An 18,708-nucleotide genomic window follows, 5' to 3' on the forward strand; every position below is an offset into this window, starting at 1 on the left:
AAATGTTAAGGGAAGTTAAGATCACTGCACCAGAAAAGAAAATATCTGAGAGCAATCCGTTTTTAGTTCTTTTATGCACCCTCAGTGTTCCCCATGTAGAGCATCATTCCTAAATTACATATCTCTACCAATCCCCCTTCAGGTTCAGGACATCTACTATTGGGTTTCTACTGGGAGGAAGGGAGGGATACGAATCTAATATATAAATAATCATTAAAATAAAACCTGATCAACAGATATTCTCCAAAATATCTCAGCTGTCTAAAATTTGCCAGTGTAGAGAGTCTTACCTGGCTTGCTGAGTTCCAGTGCACTTCTGCTTTCATTGGCACCAACTTCGTCTGTGGGACAATATTCTGAAATCTCTATCTCAGGTGTAATTTTCACTCTAAGGTCTGAAAAAGCATTAACATGAAACCCAAAGAATGGCCTCTCTATATAGAACACAATGAACGAGAATGGATTATTTGTTTTTCATCAGTTATAAAGACCAGCGATAAAATAATGAAATTGGGCAATATAAAACATGAGAGCTGGAGCTAAAATATCATTTTTCCGTATCCTTACCTTCACTGGTTATTTCGAGACTTTCATTTTCATCTCCTATAATTTCCTGAGTTACTTGCAATAAGGACTTCAGTGCCAAACCTGTGGGAATCTCAGTGTTTAGCCCGAGACTCTTTGTTTTGTAGGATTGTAACTGAATAGGAAGTACAAGTATCTACAAAGAAAAAAATAACTTGAGCTGTATTTCAGATATACTGTAGCACAAAATAGCTTTAAATTTTATATTTGAATTATCTAAGACTCTTAACAAAGATTTTGCTAATTCTACAGTTAATGAAACAATGCCATAAATTAACTACAATATAAAAGTGTACTTGGCATGTTTTACCACAGAAGTAAAATATATCTATGTACAGGACTGACTAGATTTATATGCCTTCTAAGGATGTCAAATGGCCACCAAATAAAGTAGTGTGTGTTACTGTACATCTAATAGAGACAGAGAAACCAAAAGATGAAGCTTTAAATCAGGGGAAACCTCCACCCTGAAGGCCTAATTTGACCTGGCAGAGGTCCTAATTAGTCCTGCAAGGCCATTTTCCCCAAGCCATGTCCACCCAACCCACACCTGATGTTATATAAGACATGGGACAAGCAAATAAAGAAGTGGCTGTAAAGGAATAATCAGGAGCCTTAAAATGTGCTCCAAATAGTTCCTTGGCAAGCAGGGCATGTATCCGACACCTTTTAAATGTGGCACCAGATGCAAGCCCTGCTGGGATCAGGCAACTTTGGAGTGTGGCCAATTACTGTCGAAAGCAAGGCTTGAAGCTGGCACTAATTAACTGATCAGCAGTGACTTTAAGTCCCACTACAGATCAGCTACACTCCAGTTTCCAGTAGGGGAACTGTGGAGTGTAGCTGGTTCAAGCCCACCTTGGGGGTGAAACAGCTTATGATCCAGCCCACCAGGCTGAAAAAGGTCCCCGTCCCTGCTTTAAATGGCATAAAGCTAAACATTATCACTTGCTTCTTGATGCGTATCAAGTTTTAGCATATGTGGGCTCATTTGCTTTTATAAGACAATTGTTTTATACAGTATTATCTACCTATGCAAGCTTTTTGATCAACTAAGGATAATCAAAAGCAGACAGAAGCCCATATATACTGTACATGGCATCTTTGGAAGCATGGCAAAAGTTTGCAAAATGGTTTAAATGTAATTTTTATGTTAGAAAATAATTGTATAGTGATTTGATAAGTATAAGCACTGCTCACTAAAGTCACTCACATACCTCCTCATTCCTTAAGGGAACTTTGCAAAATTCTTCTTTTAGTTCTTTCTCTTTTGCCTCAGATGTCACATTAGTTTTGAAAGTAAAGCACTCTCTTTTAAAAACAAAGCACAAGTAATTGCCTTTTAGTTTGCCATTTTATGGGTTAACAATAGCACAAACACACTTTCCCCTTACAAAACCAGATAGGTATGCAAATCCAGTTCATTTCTTGGCAGTTTTACAAAAAGTGGTGAATTATGGGCAGGAAAGATCAATTAAAAACAATTAAAAACCTCAGGGCTTAGTCAAAAAGAAAAACGGTGTATTTCTCCACAAACTATGATGTAATGTTTTATGAACCAGCCCACTGTGAATATAAATAATATTTGTATAACCAGGGGCTCCACCCCTGCTCACTTCACTTGCCAAAGCTCCCCCTTTCCCCCACCCATGGGTTGCCAAAGCTCTCCCTCCCCCGCAGATCGCCATACTGCCTGACCCCCTTCCCCGAACCACCATGGCTGAGGATGCAGCAGTGGCCCCACCAGTGGTGGCTGGTGGCTCCATGTCAGTGGGGCAGTGGAATCTACTCTGGGTTTTGGGGAATAGGTTTCAGCACCTTGAACAGCTCCAGGAAAACTGCAGAATGGATTCTACTGCCCCACTAACAGAGTCACCAGCCTCCACTAGGCCCCACAGCTCCAAAAAGTACTGGCAAGGGTGGGGGTAGGTGGGAGAGAGGAGGTTTGGATTGCAGCCTTAATCAATTAGGTTGCAATTCTTTTTAAACCTCTCCAGGAGTAAGCCCCACTGAATTCAATGGGGCTTACTTCTGAATTGACACGTATAAGATTGTGAAAGTCCCCAAAAGTCATGATATTTGCCTTCCTCTGTTTCCTTTTTGCACTCCATTCTATTTCTTTATTCAGGATAAAAAATACACACTCTGAAAACTAATTACAGTTTTAATATTGAATTTACTCAGTGCATCTGGAACTCAACTCAATTAGGACCATAGCAGAGATTCCTTAAGTCACTAGCATGATCAAGCCAAAGATACAGAACTTTTAAGTCCCACTTTCCCCCCCAGCATGAGTAAATGAATATATATACACTAAAATTAATTGCCTCAAAGGTGCTCAGGTATGGGAGGATCATATCCAGTGTAGCAATCAGTAATACTAAAAATGTGCACAAAAATGATTCATGGTAGGATATTGAGATACTAATAATTATATCACCTAATGCAGACCATCTAGTTACTCAGTACCTGAAGATGTCCTCTTCTATGATATTATCTCCTTTACAATTTAAAAAGGGATCCTGCACATGGAAAATGTTTAGTCGGCTCAAGAGCATATGCAGAGTAGGTAGACGTTTAGCATACTGTGTCAAACTGTCAATGAAAACAAGTTCATCCTCAATATATAAACCTTTTAAGAAATGGAAATCAAAACACAGTAAGGAACAGAGGTAGCTTTGTAGACCATATTCTGAAAAGTGCCATATAAATCTATGTTTATAATATTTATTATTGCTTCTGGTTAGGTTCTAGGCCCTAGATTCGAACTAGACCGGGACATACGCTCTCCTATAATTAGTTTAGCTATCAACATTCTAATGTTTTCAGAGACCAGAGAGAAGAAAGTTAAGTTGCTTTCAAGGTTCAGTTAATGAAGATTCATGAACAAAGCAGACAGCCAAAATCCATAAATATTTCCATTCCCCACAATGTTCTGGATCCAAACAATTGTGATGCTAATTCTGTTAGATTAAGAGGACTTTAGGTTTGTTTTTCTCAGGCAGCAGCACTCCATGCAGCATGGCAAACTGCTTTTGAAACTGCTGTTCGTGCTATTCAAAGAAAACTCCACTTGGCTAGCACAATCCACTTGACATGAGCTTTATTTCTTTCTCTGTTTTTAAAAAAATATATTTTATTAATTGTTCATTATTCAGCTGATGCATACAATTCATTTATTTCTCAATACATTATTGCCAATCATATATAGTTTTAAGGAAGACAGGTAATTAAATCTAAACATATCCAGTTTCTATTATTCCACAGGAAGTTGTTAAATCTTCAATTTCTTAACATATTATTTCTTTTACAGGTGCTAATTATCCCCTTTCTCAACAAAACACAAGTGTTTTCCTTTTGTTTTAAAAATTAAAAAGTATTTTTTAATTCTGTGCTCCACACCAATTTCCTATAAAGAGGCACGGCCAGGACAATGACTGTTGTAGAAAAACAAAATGGTGAGCTCCTCTGAAGTTTGGTAATTCATACTCTAAAAGTAAACTTTGGGGAATTTACTCCCAAATGAAGTGGGCTTCTGATTTTAATTTAGGGGGGAAAGTTTGCCACAACTACCATAAATCTAAGAAACACAGCTACAAACAGAGTTGTGTAACACAACACAGGATTGGGCTCTTCAAAGAATAAACCATGTACATACACTTATCTTCCACAATACATATAAATGTAAAAATGTCATCACACTGCAAATCAGTTGGCCATAGGCAGGCAGTGCTGCAAACTACAGTGTGGTGAGAAATGATGGCTGGGTGGTCCAGAAGCTGTGGAGGGACAGCCAGGACATGCTGCAGCAACCCCCAGCTCTGCTGGCTCTCTGTCAGCCCTGGGGCTCCTGGCTCTAGGATCCAGATCCCCAGGAAAGCCAGTGCCGCTATTGGCCACCTTCCTCCTCCCTGGTTGGCTTAGGTATCCGCTGCTTCTGTTGCCATCTGGGTAATTAGGATGAAGAGAGGACCGGGGGAGGGGGAGCAAAGGAGAAGGGCAGGAAGGATCACAAAAGGCTTAGATTTTGTGCTGCTGCTGCCACCCAGAACATTAGGATGATGAGTCCTATAAGCAGTAGCCAGTCAGTCTGGTAATCTGCTGTTGCATTCACTGCTGATCCCTAGTAATTTTTACTAGGTCCTAGTCTCCTAATAATTCTGTATGTTCCCAGCTCATAGTCCCTCTCCAGCATACTGATCTTGTCTCCTCTGCCTTTTTCCTCACATTGTATCAGGTTCTCCCCTGGGCTCTTTAGTCCCTGGAACAATCCCCCGTCCTCCGTTTGCCCACAACCCTACCCGTCCCTACTGCCGGTGCAAGATCTACTCACAATCATGCGAATAACTTAAGACTTTCCCTGCACAGATGGGAATTGGATTGTAAACATTATTTGAGGAACTGGAATGGTTGCAAATAACATTCTGTGCCATTAGATGAACTCAGTCAATTACTGTTATAGGCTTTCTTGTCACAAGCAGGGCTGTGGAGTCGGAGCCGTGGAGTCGTGAGCAATTTTGGGTGGAGTCAGAGTCGGAGTCGGTAGAAACATACCGACTCTGATTCTGACTCCAACTCCGACTCCTTCATAAATGGCAAATGTATATTAACTAGCAATAACAAATTTACTGTAGTAAAATGGTAGCACAAGGCATGTCATCACCACCACGTGAATCCAGAGCTTGGAAAAGTTACTTTTTTGAACTACAACTCCCATGAGCCCAATCCCTGGGGCTGATGGGAGTTGTAGTTTAAAAAAGTAACTTTTCCAAGCTCTGGATTCACATGGTGGTGATGACATGCCTTGTGCTACCATTTTACTACAGTAAATTTGTTATTGCTAGTTAATATACATTTGCCATTTATGAAGGAGTCGGAGTTGGACAGTAGAAAAATAGAGGAGTCAGAGTTGGAGTCAAAGGTCTGGTGTACCGACTCCACAGCCCTGGTCACAAGTACAATACAGTAGGGCCCCACTCATACGACGGGTTATGTTCCAGACCCCTGCCGAAAAGCGAAACCCGCTGAAAAGCAGAACTCCGTCAGTAAAATGGTGCCCAACGCCTGAAAAACGCTGTAAAAGCAGAACAAGAGTGTATGGGTGGTGTCTTACTCTAATTGAAAGCTGTCGTATTAACGGGCTGCCGAAAAGCGGGGCCCTACTGTATAAGATATGCCAGCTGTTATGTGAATGATGCATAAGTGAGGACTACTTCTGCATCCTGATTTTCTGGGTGGTAGCAGCAGCACAACGTCTAAGCCTTTTGCGATCCTCCCTGCCCTTCTCTTTTGCTTCCCCCCCCATGGGGGGAGGGGCAAAAGAGAAACAGGGGGAGGATCATAAAAGGCATTTGGTAAACTCCAAAGAAATGGGGTTGGTGATTTGGGCAAACATGAACATCAGTGCAGCCTTGAATTTAGCTACTTGCTTGTTTCAGCACAAGCAGCTTCCCAGCTTTTTAGCCACGTAATACCTGATCTGTGCTGTTTGGGTGGGCAGGTCCTCTGCCATGGACAATTTTTGCACTCATGAGACAGACTGCACTGCATTAATAATTCCTGAACGTGTGAAATACAGAATGCTCATTTACCTTCTTTGTCCTCTTTAAGTACAACTGTAACATAATTACATCGTAAATGAGTGGCATGAGTAAATTCTTCCTTGTCATCATCCTTCATAAGCACATAAGCATCTTCTATATCAAACTGTGAACAAGGATTTGAACTTGGAACAATTTCAATGTCTTCATTATGAATGTGGAAGAGAGTGCTTGAAGTGGGTTTCCTGAACAGTGGAAAGTTAAAGTTAATTCTTTCAATAGGTGAATGAAAAATATCCATATTGGACAGCTGCTATGACCTGTTATGGAAGATGCTGGAACCCAAACACTTGTTTTCACTGCAACAGTAGCAGCCATTTGTGCTACTAATTACAGGTTCATCTACATGGGAGCATTTCTTTGTAGGAAATACATTTCTTTTACCTAACCTTCTCATTTGCATCATCCGCAGTTCCTGCTCAAAAGTTAGCTGCCAATCACTTTTTCCTATTCACACAAGCAGGCATTCCTCTGGGGAGGATTAATCTCACTTTTTCCTTGTGGCCCCACCCTCTAATTATACATTTCCATTCCTTCTGGTTGCTAGGTGACAAGCATGTCAGTTTATTGCACCAGCTGTAGTAGGCTCTTTTTTAAAAAAACCCAGAAGTGCAAATATCTGGGTTTTCCTTAGTAGGATAGAGTTGAAATACAAATCTAGGTTTAAGCAGTATTATGCTTTTGCACACAAGTTGGGGAAAAAGAAAATAAAGGCGCCATTTGCAGCAACATAGAAAATGTTAGCAGAATGGAGGACAGCAACCACAAATTGCTTGTCAGCCTACAGGAAATAAAATGAATGAGGGGAGGAGGAGAGAGTGGCATGGGGAGGGGAACGACTGACACATCCACCTGAAAGCATCAGAGCAAAGCATCTACAAGCACTAGAGAAAGGGAGTGAAGATGTTTTTTCTTCCCTTTTCGTATTATCAGTGGATTGAGTCAATATGGATTTACAGGGGGAAAACTGTTTGATAGCTTTGGTTTGCCAGTAATATCATGTGAATCATGCAAATTTAACGGAGATTTGAGTAGCACCAAACACACAGCAAACCACCATGTAGATGAGCACTACATGTCCCGTTGCAGCACAGCAGTTTCACATAAAGGCTGCTATGTACTAATGGGATTGAGGTTTAAGTAGCCCTTCTGCATATGCATTACCCTAACAGCCAAAAAAGCCTCTACAGAGATACAGGAAAACCACTGAAACCTTGCGCTGAACACTCATGATAATAAGGGACTATTTATGGATTTCTCTGGCAGGTAGCAAGCAGACCACTTGTCAGGGTAGCAGTTAGGGTCCTTTCTTGTAACATCCAGGAGAGGAGTCATCGTAAGGATGAGAGTGTCCTTTTCCTTTGGCTCAGGATATGGGACTTGAGGAGAAGGGTGGGCTGCTTGAGTGCTTTGTGGTTATCATGGCTTTTCTTTTTGGGCTACAATTGCGATTTCAGTAAGAAAGGGGTCTCATCTGTACAAACATTGGGCTTTTATTTGGATATCTTGTCTGTATTTGTAGATGAAGATCATTGCCAATGTTACTTCAACTTTGTTAGGTTTTTTTTAATCTTTTCCTTTTTTGCTGTTAGCTTTCTTACTGTTCTTATTGTTTCTTATTGTTGGGATTGTTTCCATGGTCTTCATCCCAAGAAAGGTGCAGGGTAAAAAAAGAAATACAGTGGCTCCAGCTGGGATATGTATTTCAGGGACAGGTAAGAATATGTACATTTGTGCACAGCCTACTTCTACAACTGCTGTATCTTTCATGGAGGCTTCTGCTAGTAGAGGCTGTGGGCGGTGCAAAACAAAAAGATGGAGCCATAGTTATTTTAGGTGCATTAATCCAATGACAAACTGCTGAATGGGAAAAACGCATCCCTCACAATCCCACAGCACAGATTGGGACCACAGCAGCAATGGCTTAACGCACCTTTCTGCCTTTGCATTTTCTAAATTAAGAATCTGATCTAGAGACCATACCTCTTCCTTTTAAAGTTGCCCTCTTTTACTGACTTTGCCTGTTTCTATTAATGTATGTCTGAAACTTAATTTACTTGGCTCTCTGAGTAAACTCTTGGCTTTATAACAATAGCGTCAGCAGAAAGTCAATACAATCTCTACAATTAACTAAATGCAGGAGGTAAGAGGAACAAGGTCATCTTATGAAAAACATTAATTGACTCATGTGAATGTTTTTAAATAACACATATCTCATATATCAAACTAAAATGTATTAACCTGAAAACATCAAAAGGCTTTTTTTGTGAATGACAAATGACAAAGTTGGATAACCCCTAATCCACACATGCATAGAATATTATTTTAATATACTGATTGGGATTTTCCCTTACTGAGTAATTTTTTTTCATTCATTAAAAAAACCTTAATTATATTTCACGCAAGTCAGAAAGCAGGAAACCTTTCTATTTTCCATTTATTAATAAAGCACAATTGAAGTGCAAGGTGGTCTATCACCTTGAATTTGTTTTTTTCTTGCAAAACCTAGTGTGATTAATATTATTTTATTGTTATTAACTATAAGTCACTTTGAGTGTGCACATGTGTAGAAAAGCTACTAACAAATTTAAATAAATAAATAAATTTTATTGGGTGGTATTTAACTAACATATCCTATCAGTGCAAGGACTACTGCGAGCGCAATGGGACTTTGCCCTGTCTCCTCCCCCTGTATGTACCCCGCACCTTCCCCAAACCTGCTCCAGAGAGTAGGGGACCCCCTAGTACAGATTTTGGGGGTGCCAGGGGGGAATCCTGTTATGTTTGCATTAATACCTGGACTGATGGGACTGTGAATTTGCACTCTGCTGGAAACAAACCATTTTTATTTTTTGCATTTTGCAGATGGCCACCATGTCCAAGCTACTGAATGAACACATACCTCACATGTCAAAGTTCACAACTTATATTCATTTAAACACACAAGCTATATAATAATTTTGAAGCCATACCGTGGCGTACCAAGGGCGGGGCAGGGGCGATCCGCCCAAGGGGTGCATTGTCGCGCAGGCGACTATAACAGACGAATGAGCTGGTAGGGGAGTCGACCGCTTGGGCGGTGAAATCCATGCCGGGCTGGGTCGCAAATAGCGCCCTTTGTATGCTAATGCTCGTGGGTTGTAGGGCTGGCTGGGATCTGTATAGTTTGAAAGGTGGTGGAGGTTCCGAAGGAAATGCATGGCTGTGTTTTGTTCTTGTTCTGGTTTTTAACAGCGATCTGCTCTGCACACACGGAGGCTGATCTTATCTCCTGTGCCATCCTTGTCCTGGATGTGGATGAGTTTCTCGTGTTGCTTCTTTACCCTCGCTTTTCTCGGAGTTCCCCCAGCGTTTGCCGGAGCAGCACCTTCCTCCCCCCCTCTCAAAACAGGGCTCCAGCGAGACGGAGGGGCCGTAGCACGTGGACTTTGCAAAAGTGGGAGGGGAATAACCACGCTGGCGGTTAGTGGGTGAAGAGAAACTCCATTGTTGCATATTAACAAGTTCAGACGATGGAACAACAACAACGTTCAGTTTCCACTGGCAACCTTTAGATGAAAATGGATGCCGTGCTACTTTATGCTTTAATGGAAAGGGTATCAACTTCTAGTCGGCACGTGGGGATGTCCAAGCTAGAGAAACCCTTTCAAAGAAGTTTGTAGTTCACGCAGCCCGATCTTATGAAGGTTTACAACGACAGCACAGTGATTGCAAAGATGAAGGAACAGAACTTGAGTTACTTCAATTCTGTCATTCTATGTGACCACTTAGAGTTTGTATTTGTGTTTAAAATTTAAAACAGTGAAACAGAGTACGAACTGCGAGGTGTAATATTTTTGTTTTGTTGTTGTTGTTATGAGCCTTCAAGTCAACTATGACTTATGGCAACCCTATGAATCAGAGATCTCCAACAGCATCTGTCGTGAACCACCCTGTTCAGATCTTGTGAGTTCAGGTCTGTGGCTTCCTTTATGGAATCAATCCATCTCTTGTTTGGTCTTCCTTTTTTCTACTCCCTTCTGTTTTTCCCAGCGTTATTGTCTTTTCCAGTGAATCATGTCTTCTCATTATGTGTCCAAAGTACGATAACCTAGTGACAGTTCTGGTTTAATTTGTTCAAACACCCAATTATTAGTCTTTTTTGCAGTCTGGTATGCGCAAAGCTCTCCTCCAACACCACATTTCAAATGAGTTGGTTTTTCTCTTACCTGCTTTTTTCACTGTCCAACTTTCACATCCATACATAGAGATCGAGAATACCATGGTCTGAATAACTTTAGTGTTCAGTGATACATCTTTGCATTTGAGGACCTTTTCTAGTTCTCTCATAGCTGCCCTCCCCAGTCCTAGCCTTCTGATTTCTTGACTATTGTCTCCATTTTGGTTAATGACTGTGCCAAGGTATTGATAATGTTTGACACATTCAGTGTCCTCATTGTCAACTTTAAAGTTACATAAATCTTCTGTTACTACTTTAGTTGTCTTGATGTTCAGCTGTAGTTCTGCTTTTGTGCTTTCCTCTAACTTTCATCAGCATTCGTTTCAAATCATTACTGGTTTCTGCTAGTAGTATGGTATCGTCTGCATATCTTAAATTATTGATATTTCTCCCTCCAGTTTTCACACCTCCTTCATCTTGGCCCAATCCTGCTTTCTGTATGATATGTTCTGCGTACAGATTAAACAAATAGGGTGATAAAATACACCTGTCTCACACCCTTTCCGATGGGGAACTAATCGGTTTCTCCATATTCTGTCCTTACAGTAGCCTCTTGTCCAGAGTATAGGTTGCGCATCAGGACAATCAGATGCTGTGGCACCCCCATTTCTTTTAAAGCATTCCATAGTTTTTCATGATCTACACAGTCAAAGGCTTTGCTGTAATCTATAAAGCACAGGGTGATTTTCTTCTGAAATTCCTTGGTCCGTTCCATTATCCAACATATGTTTGCGATATGTTTGCCTCTTCCCTTTCTAAATCCAGCTTGGATATCTGGCATTTCTCACTTCATATATGGTAAGAGCCTTTGTTGTAGAATTGAGCATTACTTGCATGAGATATTAAAGCAATAGTTCGATAATTACTGCGTTCCCTGGGATCCCCTTTCTTTGGAATTGAGATGTATATTGAATGCTTCCAGTCTGTGGGACGTTGTTTAGTTTTCCATATTTCTTAAGAGATTTTTGTCAAAATTTGTCAACAAATATTCAGTCTCAGTAGCTTGTAGCAACTCTATTGGTCTCCCATCTGTTCCTGGTGATTTGTTTCTTCCAAGTATTTTAAGAGCAGCTTTCACCTTGCATTCTAAAATTTCTGGTGGTTCATCATACGGTTCCTCCATGAATGAATCGGTCATCTTGGCATCTCTTTTATAGAGTTCTTCAGTGTATTGTTTCCATCTTCCTTTTATTTCATCTCGGTCAGTCAGTGTGTTCCCCTGTTGATTATTCAACATCCCTCCTCTTGGTTTACATTTCCCTTTCATTTCTCTAATCTTTTGGAATAGGGCTCTTGTTCTTCCCTTTTTGTTATCCTCTTCTATTTCTAGACAATAACTATTGTAATAGTTCTCTTTGTCCCTATGTACTAGTTGCTGTATTGTTGTATTTAGGATTCTGACCGTGTTTCTATCTCCTTTTGCTTTTGCTTTCCTTCTCTCTTTAACCATTTGAAGAGTTTCTTCAGTCATCCATTGAGGTCTTTCTCTCTTTTTAACTGGAGGTATTGTCTTCTTGCATTCTTCCCTGATAATGTCTCTGACTTCACTCCATAGTTCTTCTGGATCTCTGTCAACTAAGTTTAAAGCCTCAGACCTGTTCCTTATTTGATCTTCATATGCTTCTGGGATGTTATTTAAATTGTATTTTGGCATTATGATTGCTTTGTTGTTCTTTAGCTTTACTCTGATTTTCCATACGACCAGTAATAGTTAGTTTAATTTTAGTTCATGTTTTAGCTCAAATTTTCACTGTCTGCATTTCTTTTCTGGCCATTATTATTATTTGTTTCATTTCATGATTATTACTGAAAATAATTTTGTTGTATAGAGGAGGGGGGTGTTAAAAATGATCCACTCTGGGTGTCAAATATGCTAGGTACGCCACTGAGGCCATATATTCCATTCATAACACATTTACCTGAACCCAGGCACTTTAGACGTCACCAAGAACTACTTAATCATAAATGCAGAGTACTCACTTCTCCAAGAAATCTTCTATATAGAGACATTTCCTCCAATGATCAAGCACAGAAAAATTCATGACAATTTGATTGGCATCAAGTGAAACTACAGCAGAAAACAAGAAAGCAAAACAAAGATAGTTCAGAAGAAACAGTGTGAAAACAATTCCTTCCTTTAAAAAGAAATCCTAATAAATGAAAGCCAAAACTGTATTAAGGATGGTCAAAGTAATCCCCAGGCTGAGATATAAATGATGCAGCTTCAACAGACAGTTGTTCAAGTTGTGATGCTTTGGATACCACTGAGTGAACTGCTCAAATCCCAAAAAGGGATAAAGCGGGAAGATTGATAAGCAGGCCCAAGGGCCTGGGGGGAAAGTGATAAAGAAGCAGCTTCACCAATGGCAATCAGGACTGCTTGTCTATCTTCCTGTGAAATTAGCACTGCTCATCCAGTTAATACCAGGGGCATCACCAATGCCACAAAATCAACCAGTATATTATAATGTATAGACTTGAAGCTTGTGGCCAGCCTCCTAGTAATTCTATATGTTCCCAGCATATAGTCCCTCTCCAGCATATTGATCTTGCCTCATCTGCCTTTTTCTTCACACTGTATCAGGTTCTCCCTTGGGCTCTTTAGTCCCTGGAACAATCCCCAGTCCTCAGTTTGCCCACAAACCTACCCGTCCCTAATGCCAGTGCAAGATTTACTCACAGACATACTGATATCGTAAGACTTTCTCTGCACAGATAGGAATTGGATTGTAAACATTATTTGAGGAACTGGAATGGTTGCAAATAACATTCTGTGCCATTAGATGAACTCAGTCAATCACTGTTATAGGCTTTCCTGCCACAAGTACAATACAAGATATGATAGCTATTATGTGCATGATACATGAATCTTCAACAATTATTGTAATTATCCGATTGTATTGCATTATTGTGATCTGTCAAGAGGATGCTTAATGCAAGACAGTTGTCCACAGACATTTTATAACTTGGCCAACTTTTCATGACCCTTCTGGTGTAGTGGTTAAGGTGTTGGACTATGACCTGGGAGACCAGGGTTCAATTCCCCACACAGCCATGAAGCACACTGGGTGACGTTGGGCCAGTCACTGCCTCTCAGCCTCATGAAAACCCTATTCATAGGGTCGCCATAAGTTGGAATCAACTTGAAGGTAGTACATTTACATTTCTCTTTCACCCAGAGTTTATAGTTTAATTTTTTAAAATATAATTTAAATATGAAAGCCAGATACAACATACCTCTTGTCCAGGGCCTCCTATATTTATCATAATCAAAGACTCCATCATGGTAATAATTTTTATCCTGGTATAAACAGGAAGGGATGTGAATTGATAACCATTCAAAGGAAAATCTCTGTTTAGCCATTTTCTGCACAAGAAAAATATACCACATCATTATGAGTGCAATTGTTCCAACCTCGCGCATGTTAAGTAGTTCATTGCTCCCCAAATAGTTGTATAGATGTGTTTAGCTAGCCTGGGCCAGGCCTGTCAATTGAAATTGTTAAACAATCTCATTAGGAGTTTTTCTATGTCCCTTTTCCAAAGTACATAATTACATGCTATACACATGCATATTTTACAAGGAAAGGTTGCAGCATTTGGGGCGTTTTAGTTTAGAGAAAAGGCAAGTAAGAGGTGACAGGAGTGTATAAAATTATGCACTGCATGAAGAAAGTAGATAGAGAAAAGTTTTTCTCCCTCTTATATAACACAAGAACAGGACAGACAGCACATAGTTAAACTACAGAATTCACTCTCGGAGGAGGCAGGAAACTGCAGGAAGGGAGAGCGCTCTTGCACTCAGGTCCTAGTTTTGGGCTTCCCATAGGCATCTGGTTGGCAGCTATGAGTACAGGAAGCTGGACTAGATGGGCCACTGGCCTGATCCAACAGGCTTTTCTTATGTTCTCTAACATTACTTTATCATATGCACAAACTCACATCCAACTCCTAAATTTTACTTTGGCTAAAGCCAAAGTAAAATTTCATTATTTCAGTGGAAGAGATCTGAGTACATGTTAAACCACCCTACTGAATTTTATAGAGATTTTTTAACCTTGATTAGATTATTTATTGATTTCAAATACTTGCTAAAATTACAAAAAAACTAATGGTGTAAAATAATAAAATACAAAAACAAAACAAGTAAGAACAGGTTTAAAGTTTTCAAATAAACAAATAAGATACTGCCCATGAATTAACTCAATTATGCCAAGTAGTTGCCTTTTGAAGAAAATCAACACCACTATGCACACGTTAGAGTCAAATAGATTATAGCATGTCATACCACAAAAAAGGCATTCCTTTTGCAAAAAGAAAGAATGAAAAGATGTATGTTTTTCTATGGACAAAGAAGACTCTAGTTAAAAACAATTTTAGATATTCAATAAACTGCCCAAAATGTTGGTTTTTCAGATGATTGTATGATTTTATAATGGGATAATGGGATATAATATGCCATATGATATTAAGAATTTTTTTTAAAAAATTACTGTACTGTCAAAATAATCAGAGTGAATTGAAATAGAATCTAATGACTTGCTTGTTGTGACTTAAAAAGTCATCCATATTTTTAAATATAACTTTCACACTTCAGAGAGAACAAGAAATGTAGAGCTTTGACATTGTACCTCATGTAAGTAGTCTACTGCATGGTACTTCAAGGCTGAAAACATGATTTTTCCTGTTTTGTGATGTTTAGGTATCTGAAATAAAAATAAAGGAATTCAATAAAAAACACCTAACTAGAAGGCCAGCATTACTCTTCAGTTCTTCCAACCTTTAAGACCCTTTGAGTATAAAATTGAGACAGGCGGAGAGGGATCGACAGGTCAAAGTATACATGCCTACTCAAAAATAAGCCCCATTGAGTTCAGTCTGTGAGACAAACTCCTAGGTAGGTATGTGTATAGGACTGCAGCCTGAGTTACTTGTATGACAACCATAGTAACCAGTAGTAATCACAGCAATGGTTGTGGGCCCTTGTGCAAAATACATTTTGGGGAGGGGGGCTCTCAGTTTAGTTTGATTATACACCAACATGCAATTGCATACTTCTGATCCAAAATGAAACATTATTATGAGCAGAAATTTGAAGTACATGTCTTTAGAATGTATATAAGGTATAGATGCATCCTATGCAACTTTAATTGACACAACATTGTTATAGTGGAATACTATCTGAGAGAGAAAAAATAAAAGTAAACCAACACACCATCTACATTTGCACACAAGAATGCAAAAGGTCTGCTTTCTCCAATCTATCTGTCACCCCATGACTGCTATTGCTTTGCAGTGGAAAACAGCAGCTTTAAGGGAAGGCAATTTAGCCAGGGAAATTGGGAGAGGATTAAACCCCCTCCTAGCAGCGCTCCTCTGATTAATGTTCATGAGATTTGATCAAATGCCTCCACAGTTGCTTTTAGGTAAAGATGAAAATATTTTGAGATCAGAATATGTGGATCTCCCACATCTCATCTGATTGAGCCTTTAAATTATTATTACTGTACTATTATTTACTGGATTCTTACCATCCCTTCATCATACGGTCCAAGGGTGGCTTACAAGAGTATGAATATACACTATTAAAATCAGTTACAACATTTAAAAATCAGTTAAAGATTTCTGAAATAATTATTCAGAAGCACATGCCCTACTTATTTATGGTTTGCTTGGGCATTGATAATAACAACAATGCTGTGTTACCTTCTCCCTCACATCACTGTCATTGAGATCTTGTAGGGATGTCACAGACTAGTTTTGACTCCTAAAGAGGTAGACAGAGACATCCTGACTCGGAAGAAGTCAGGCAAAATTGACATGCTTTGTTGGGGCAAAGCATGTTCTATTCCTGTAAAATTCACACAAAGGCTCACAGAAACATAAAGTGTGTGCATTTGCATAATTATTTAATTTATGTTTGCTTTATCGTTTGAGGCATATTGTAAGGATGAAAAAGACTGTACAAGCAAATGTTGATATATTTCTTAATGTATGCGTATTAACATTTATCTTTTGCTGTTTTGGTCAATAAAAAGTTAAAATCTAAAAAAAATTGAAGGAATTAGCGCATTGCTCCTATCCACTCATGCTCTTATGAACATGGCTTAAGCACATTTCTCCTTCAAGGAACGCCTTGACTGTATCTGCAGTTGCCCTTTCTGTACTTGTCGCCTCTGCAGCCTTCCTTTCTCTTCTTGGGCAGGAAGCAGCACAGCAACAGGAACAGTGCTTTCCCCTTTTCTCCCTATGACAAAACACTCTCCCTTTTCCTGTCAGGTGGAGGAAACTCCTCTATTTCAGGAACCCGGAGAGAGGGGAAATGAATCTTGTCCTGCTTTATAAGGAGAAATAGCAGAGCACATTTTTTTCCAAGGACATTTATAGCATTACATACCTTCCTGAGGATGAGTGGCCTCTTTTAAGCTAACTAAGCAAAAGACCGATAGGGGGCTCCTGCTTCTTCTGAAGCCTCACTCATGAGGCAAGAAGGAAGGAGGCTTGGGGGCGGGACTTGGAAACAAGAGCCATTTCAGGGTTGACTGTGGGTTAATTAAGCAGCAAGCTTATTCGTAGCAAACTACACTAGAGTCCAAACAACTGAATGTTAAAACGTGAAGGAAATTTCCCTAAGCGTACGGATTTTTTTCTTTATAGAAGGGGAAGAAATAATTTTCTTTTTTAAAAACGAGAAAATTCTCAGGACACAACACAAGTTTACAGTTTGCCGCTTCAAGGCAGCTTAATATATCCTGTTCTTGTACGCACAGCGTGGCCCCAAAATGCTTTCTGAGGAAAAACTTCCCTGCAGCTATAATGTTGGTGGCTTGCCTTCTTCCTGTGTTCCTCCTCAGAGGGAGAAAACTTATTCTTACGTATCCTCCAGCGTTCCCTAGACTTAAAAATATAAATTTTGTGCTTGAGAGAGCCCCCTGTTCTGGTATCCAGGATTACTGCTGAGCTGCCCAACTTCGACATTTAACATTAGGGGCGTTCAGACAATCACTTCTCCGACTTTGCTTGCTTGAATTAAGGGTCATATAAGATGCTGGGAAACAAACAGGAAAGTACCATTCATTGGGAAGAAGGAGAGTGGGGAGGGCAAGGATCTCCAGGTGCTGCTGGAAGAAATACTTCAGATCTGCTTCCAGATAGGGGCTTAATATAAATCGAAGTAGGTCTTTTAAATATCGCAGATGGGTCATTGGCAGCAAGTTTTTTAACTCAGAGGATTTTCCTTGGAAAGGAAAAATCTGGATTAAATTGGGGGGTGCACAGGCTGGCATTTTCATGCTAATAACATTATGTGGATGCTATAAAAGAACTGCATACATAAGGAGTACTCATCCCACAATAAACAGCCATCTGAACACGCCCTAAGCACTGGTTCAAAAGACACACTTGTCCACAGAATACATTTAAAACACCTGACTTCCCTCAAAGAATCCTGGAAGCTGTAGTTTACTCTCACAGAGCTATAATTCCCAACACCCTTAACAAACTACAGTCCCCAGGATTGTTTGGGTGAAGCCATGCACTTTAAAATGTACCACGTGGATGTGAATAACAACTCTGCATCTTGAAGATCAGAATCAAGGTCAAGCTGTGCATTTCTTCCCTGAGCATCCAAACACAGGCACTTGGACTTCAGTGCCCAAATCTGGCCTTGTTTTCATAATTAAGTGGACTGGACACTTAATTTGCCTAATAATATGTAGAGGAATTAGATACTGGAAGATTCCTAACTAGCTAATAAGCTTCCAGCTGCTTTTGCCTAAATAGATAGAGGTATCATGTCTCACTTTGTGGTTGTATTGTTTGAAGAAGGGGTCAGGCAAACCACAGTAAACCTTTTTGGCAACAGGCTTGGTTCATAAGGTCAGGATGATGCTATGTTTAAATAAATATGGGATCTCCACATTTGGGTATTTACTACTGTAAAAAGAGAGAGCAGGGGAGGAGGCAAACAAGCCTGAGACTAGGGATGGAATCCTTTGGCCAATTGCTGCTTTGAAAGCATTCCATTTACCTAACCGGCTGGTATCAATTCGAGTTCCTTCTTTGTTTGCTATCTGCTGTTTTTACCCATCTGTTTTTTCCTTCCAAAAATATTTATATTAATAACAATAATTTTAAAGGAAATATCAATGATTATAAAGGAAGTATTGATATTTTGAAGGAAATATCAATAAATGAAAGTATCAATAAAATGATCATTCTTAATAATGATATTTCAGAAGCTGGTTTATTTAAAAAACCCGTTTTCAAAAATAGCATTGGAAAATAGTTACACAAAAAAAATCC

At 39.6% G+C, this 18,708-nt stretch overlaps 1 protein-coding gene across 7 annotated transcripts in view; it reads right to left on the bottom strand.

The window, feature by feature from the left end:
* SHOC1 (shortage in chiasmata 1) overlaps positions 1-18,708 on the bottom strand; it is a 107,777-nt gene that overhangs the window by 66,231 nt on the left and 22,838 nt on the right. For 3 of the 7 annotated variants that reach the window (XM_061632209.1, XM_061632199.1, XM_061632165.1), the window contains exons 1-9: positions 16,111-16,477; positions 15,036-15,110; positions 13,642-13,771; positions 12,385-12,472; positions 6,177-6,370; positions 3,055-3,217; positions 1,803-1,896; positions 568-721; positions 291-395 (exon numbers count right to left, since the gene is read on the bottom strand). In XM_061632209.1, the coding sequence (XP_061488193.1) occupies positions 291-395; positions 568-721; positions 1,803-1,896; positions 3,055-3,217; positions 6,177-6,370; positions 12,385-12,472; positions 13,642-13,771; positions 15,036-15,080 (973 nt within the window). In that variant the 5' untranslated portion in view covers positions 15,081-15,110; positions 16,111-16,477. Of the gene's footprint in view, positions 1-290; positions 396-567; positions 722-1,802; positions 1,897-3,054; positions 3,701-6,176; positions 6,371-12,384; positions 12,473-13,641; positions 13,772-15,035; positions 15,111-16,110; positions 16,478-16,801; positions 16,888-18,708 lie in introns of those variants that run through there. The other 4 variants (XM_061632188.1, XM_061632178.1, XM_061632171.1 and 1 more) reach the window with 3 other exon arrangements.

The sequence above is a fragment of the Rhineura floridana genome, chromosome 1 (genome assembly GCF_030035675.1).
Source record: "Rhineura floridana isolate rRhiFlo1 chromosome 1, rRhiFlo1.hap2, whole genome shotgun sequence".
Lineage (NCBI taxonomy): Eukaryota > Metazoa > Chordata > Lepidosauria > Squamata > Rhineuridae > Rhineura > Rhineura floridana.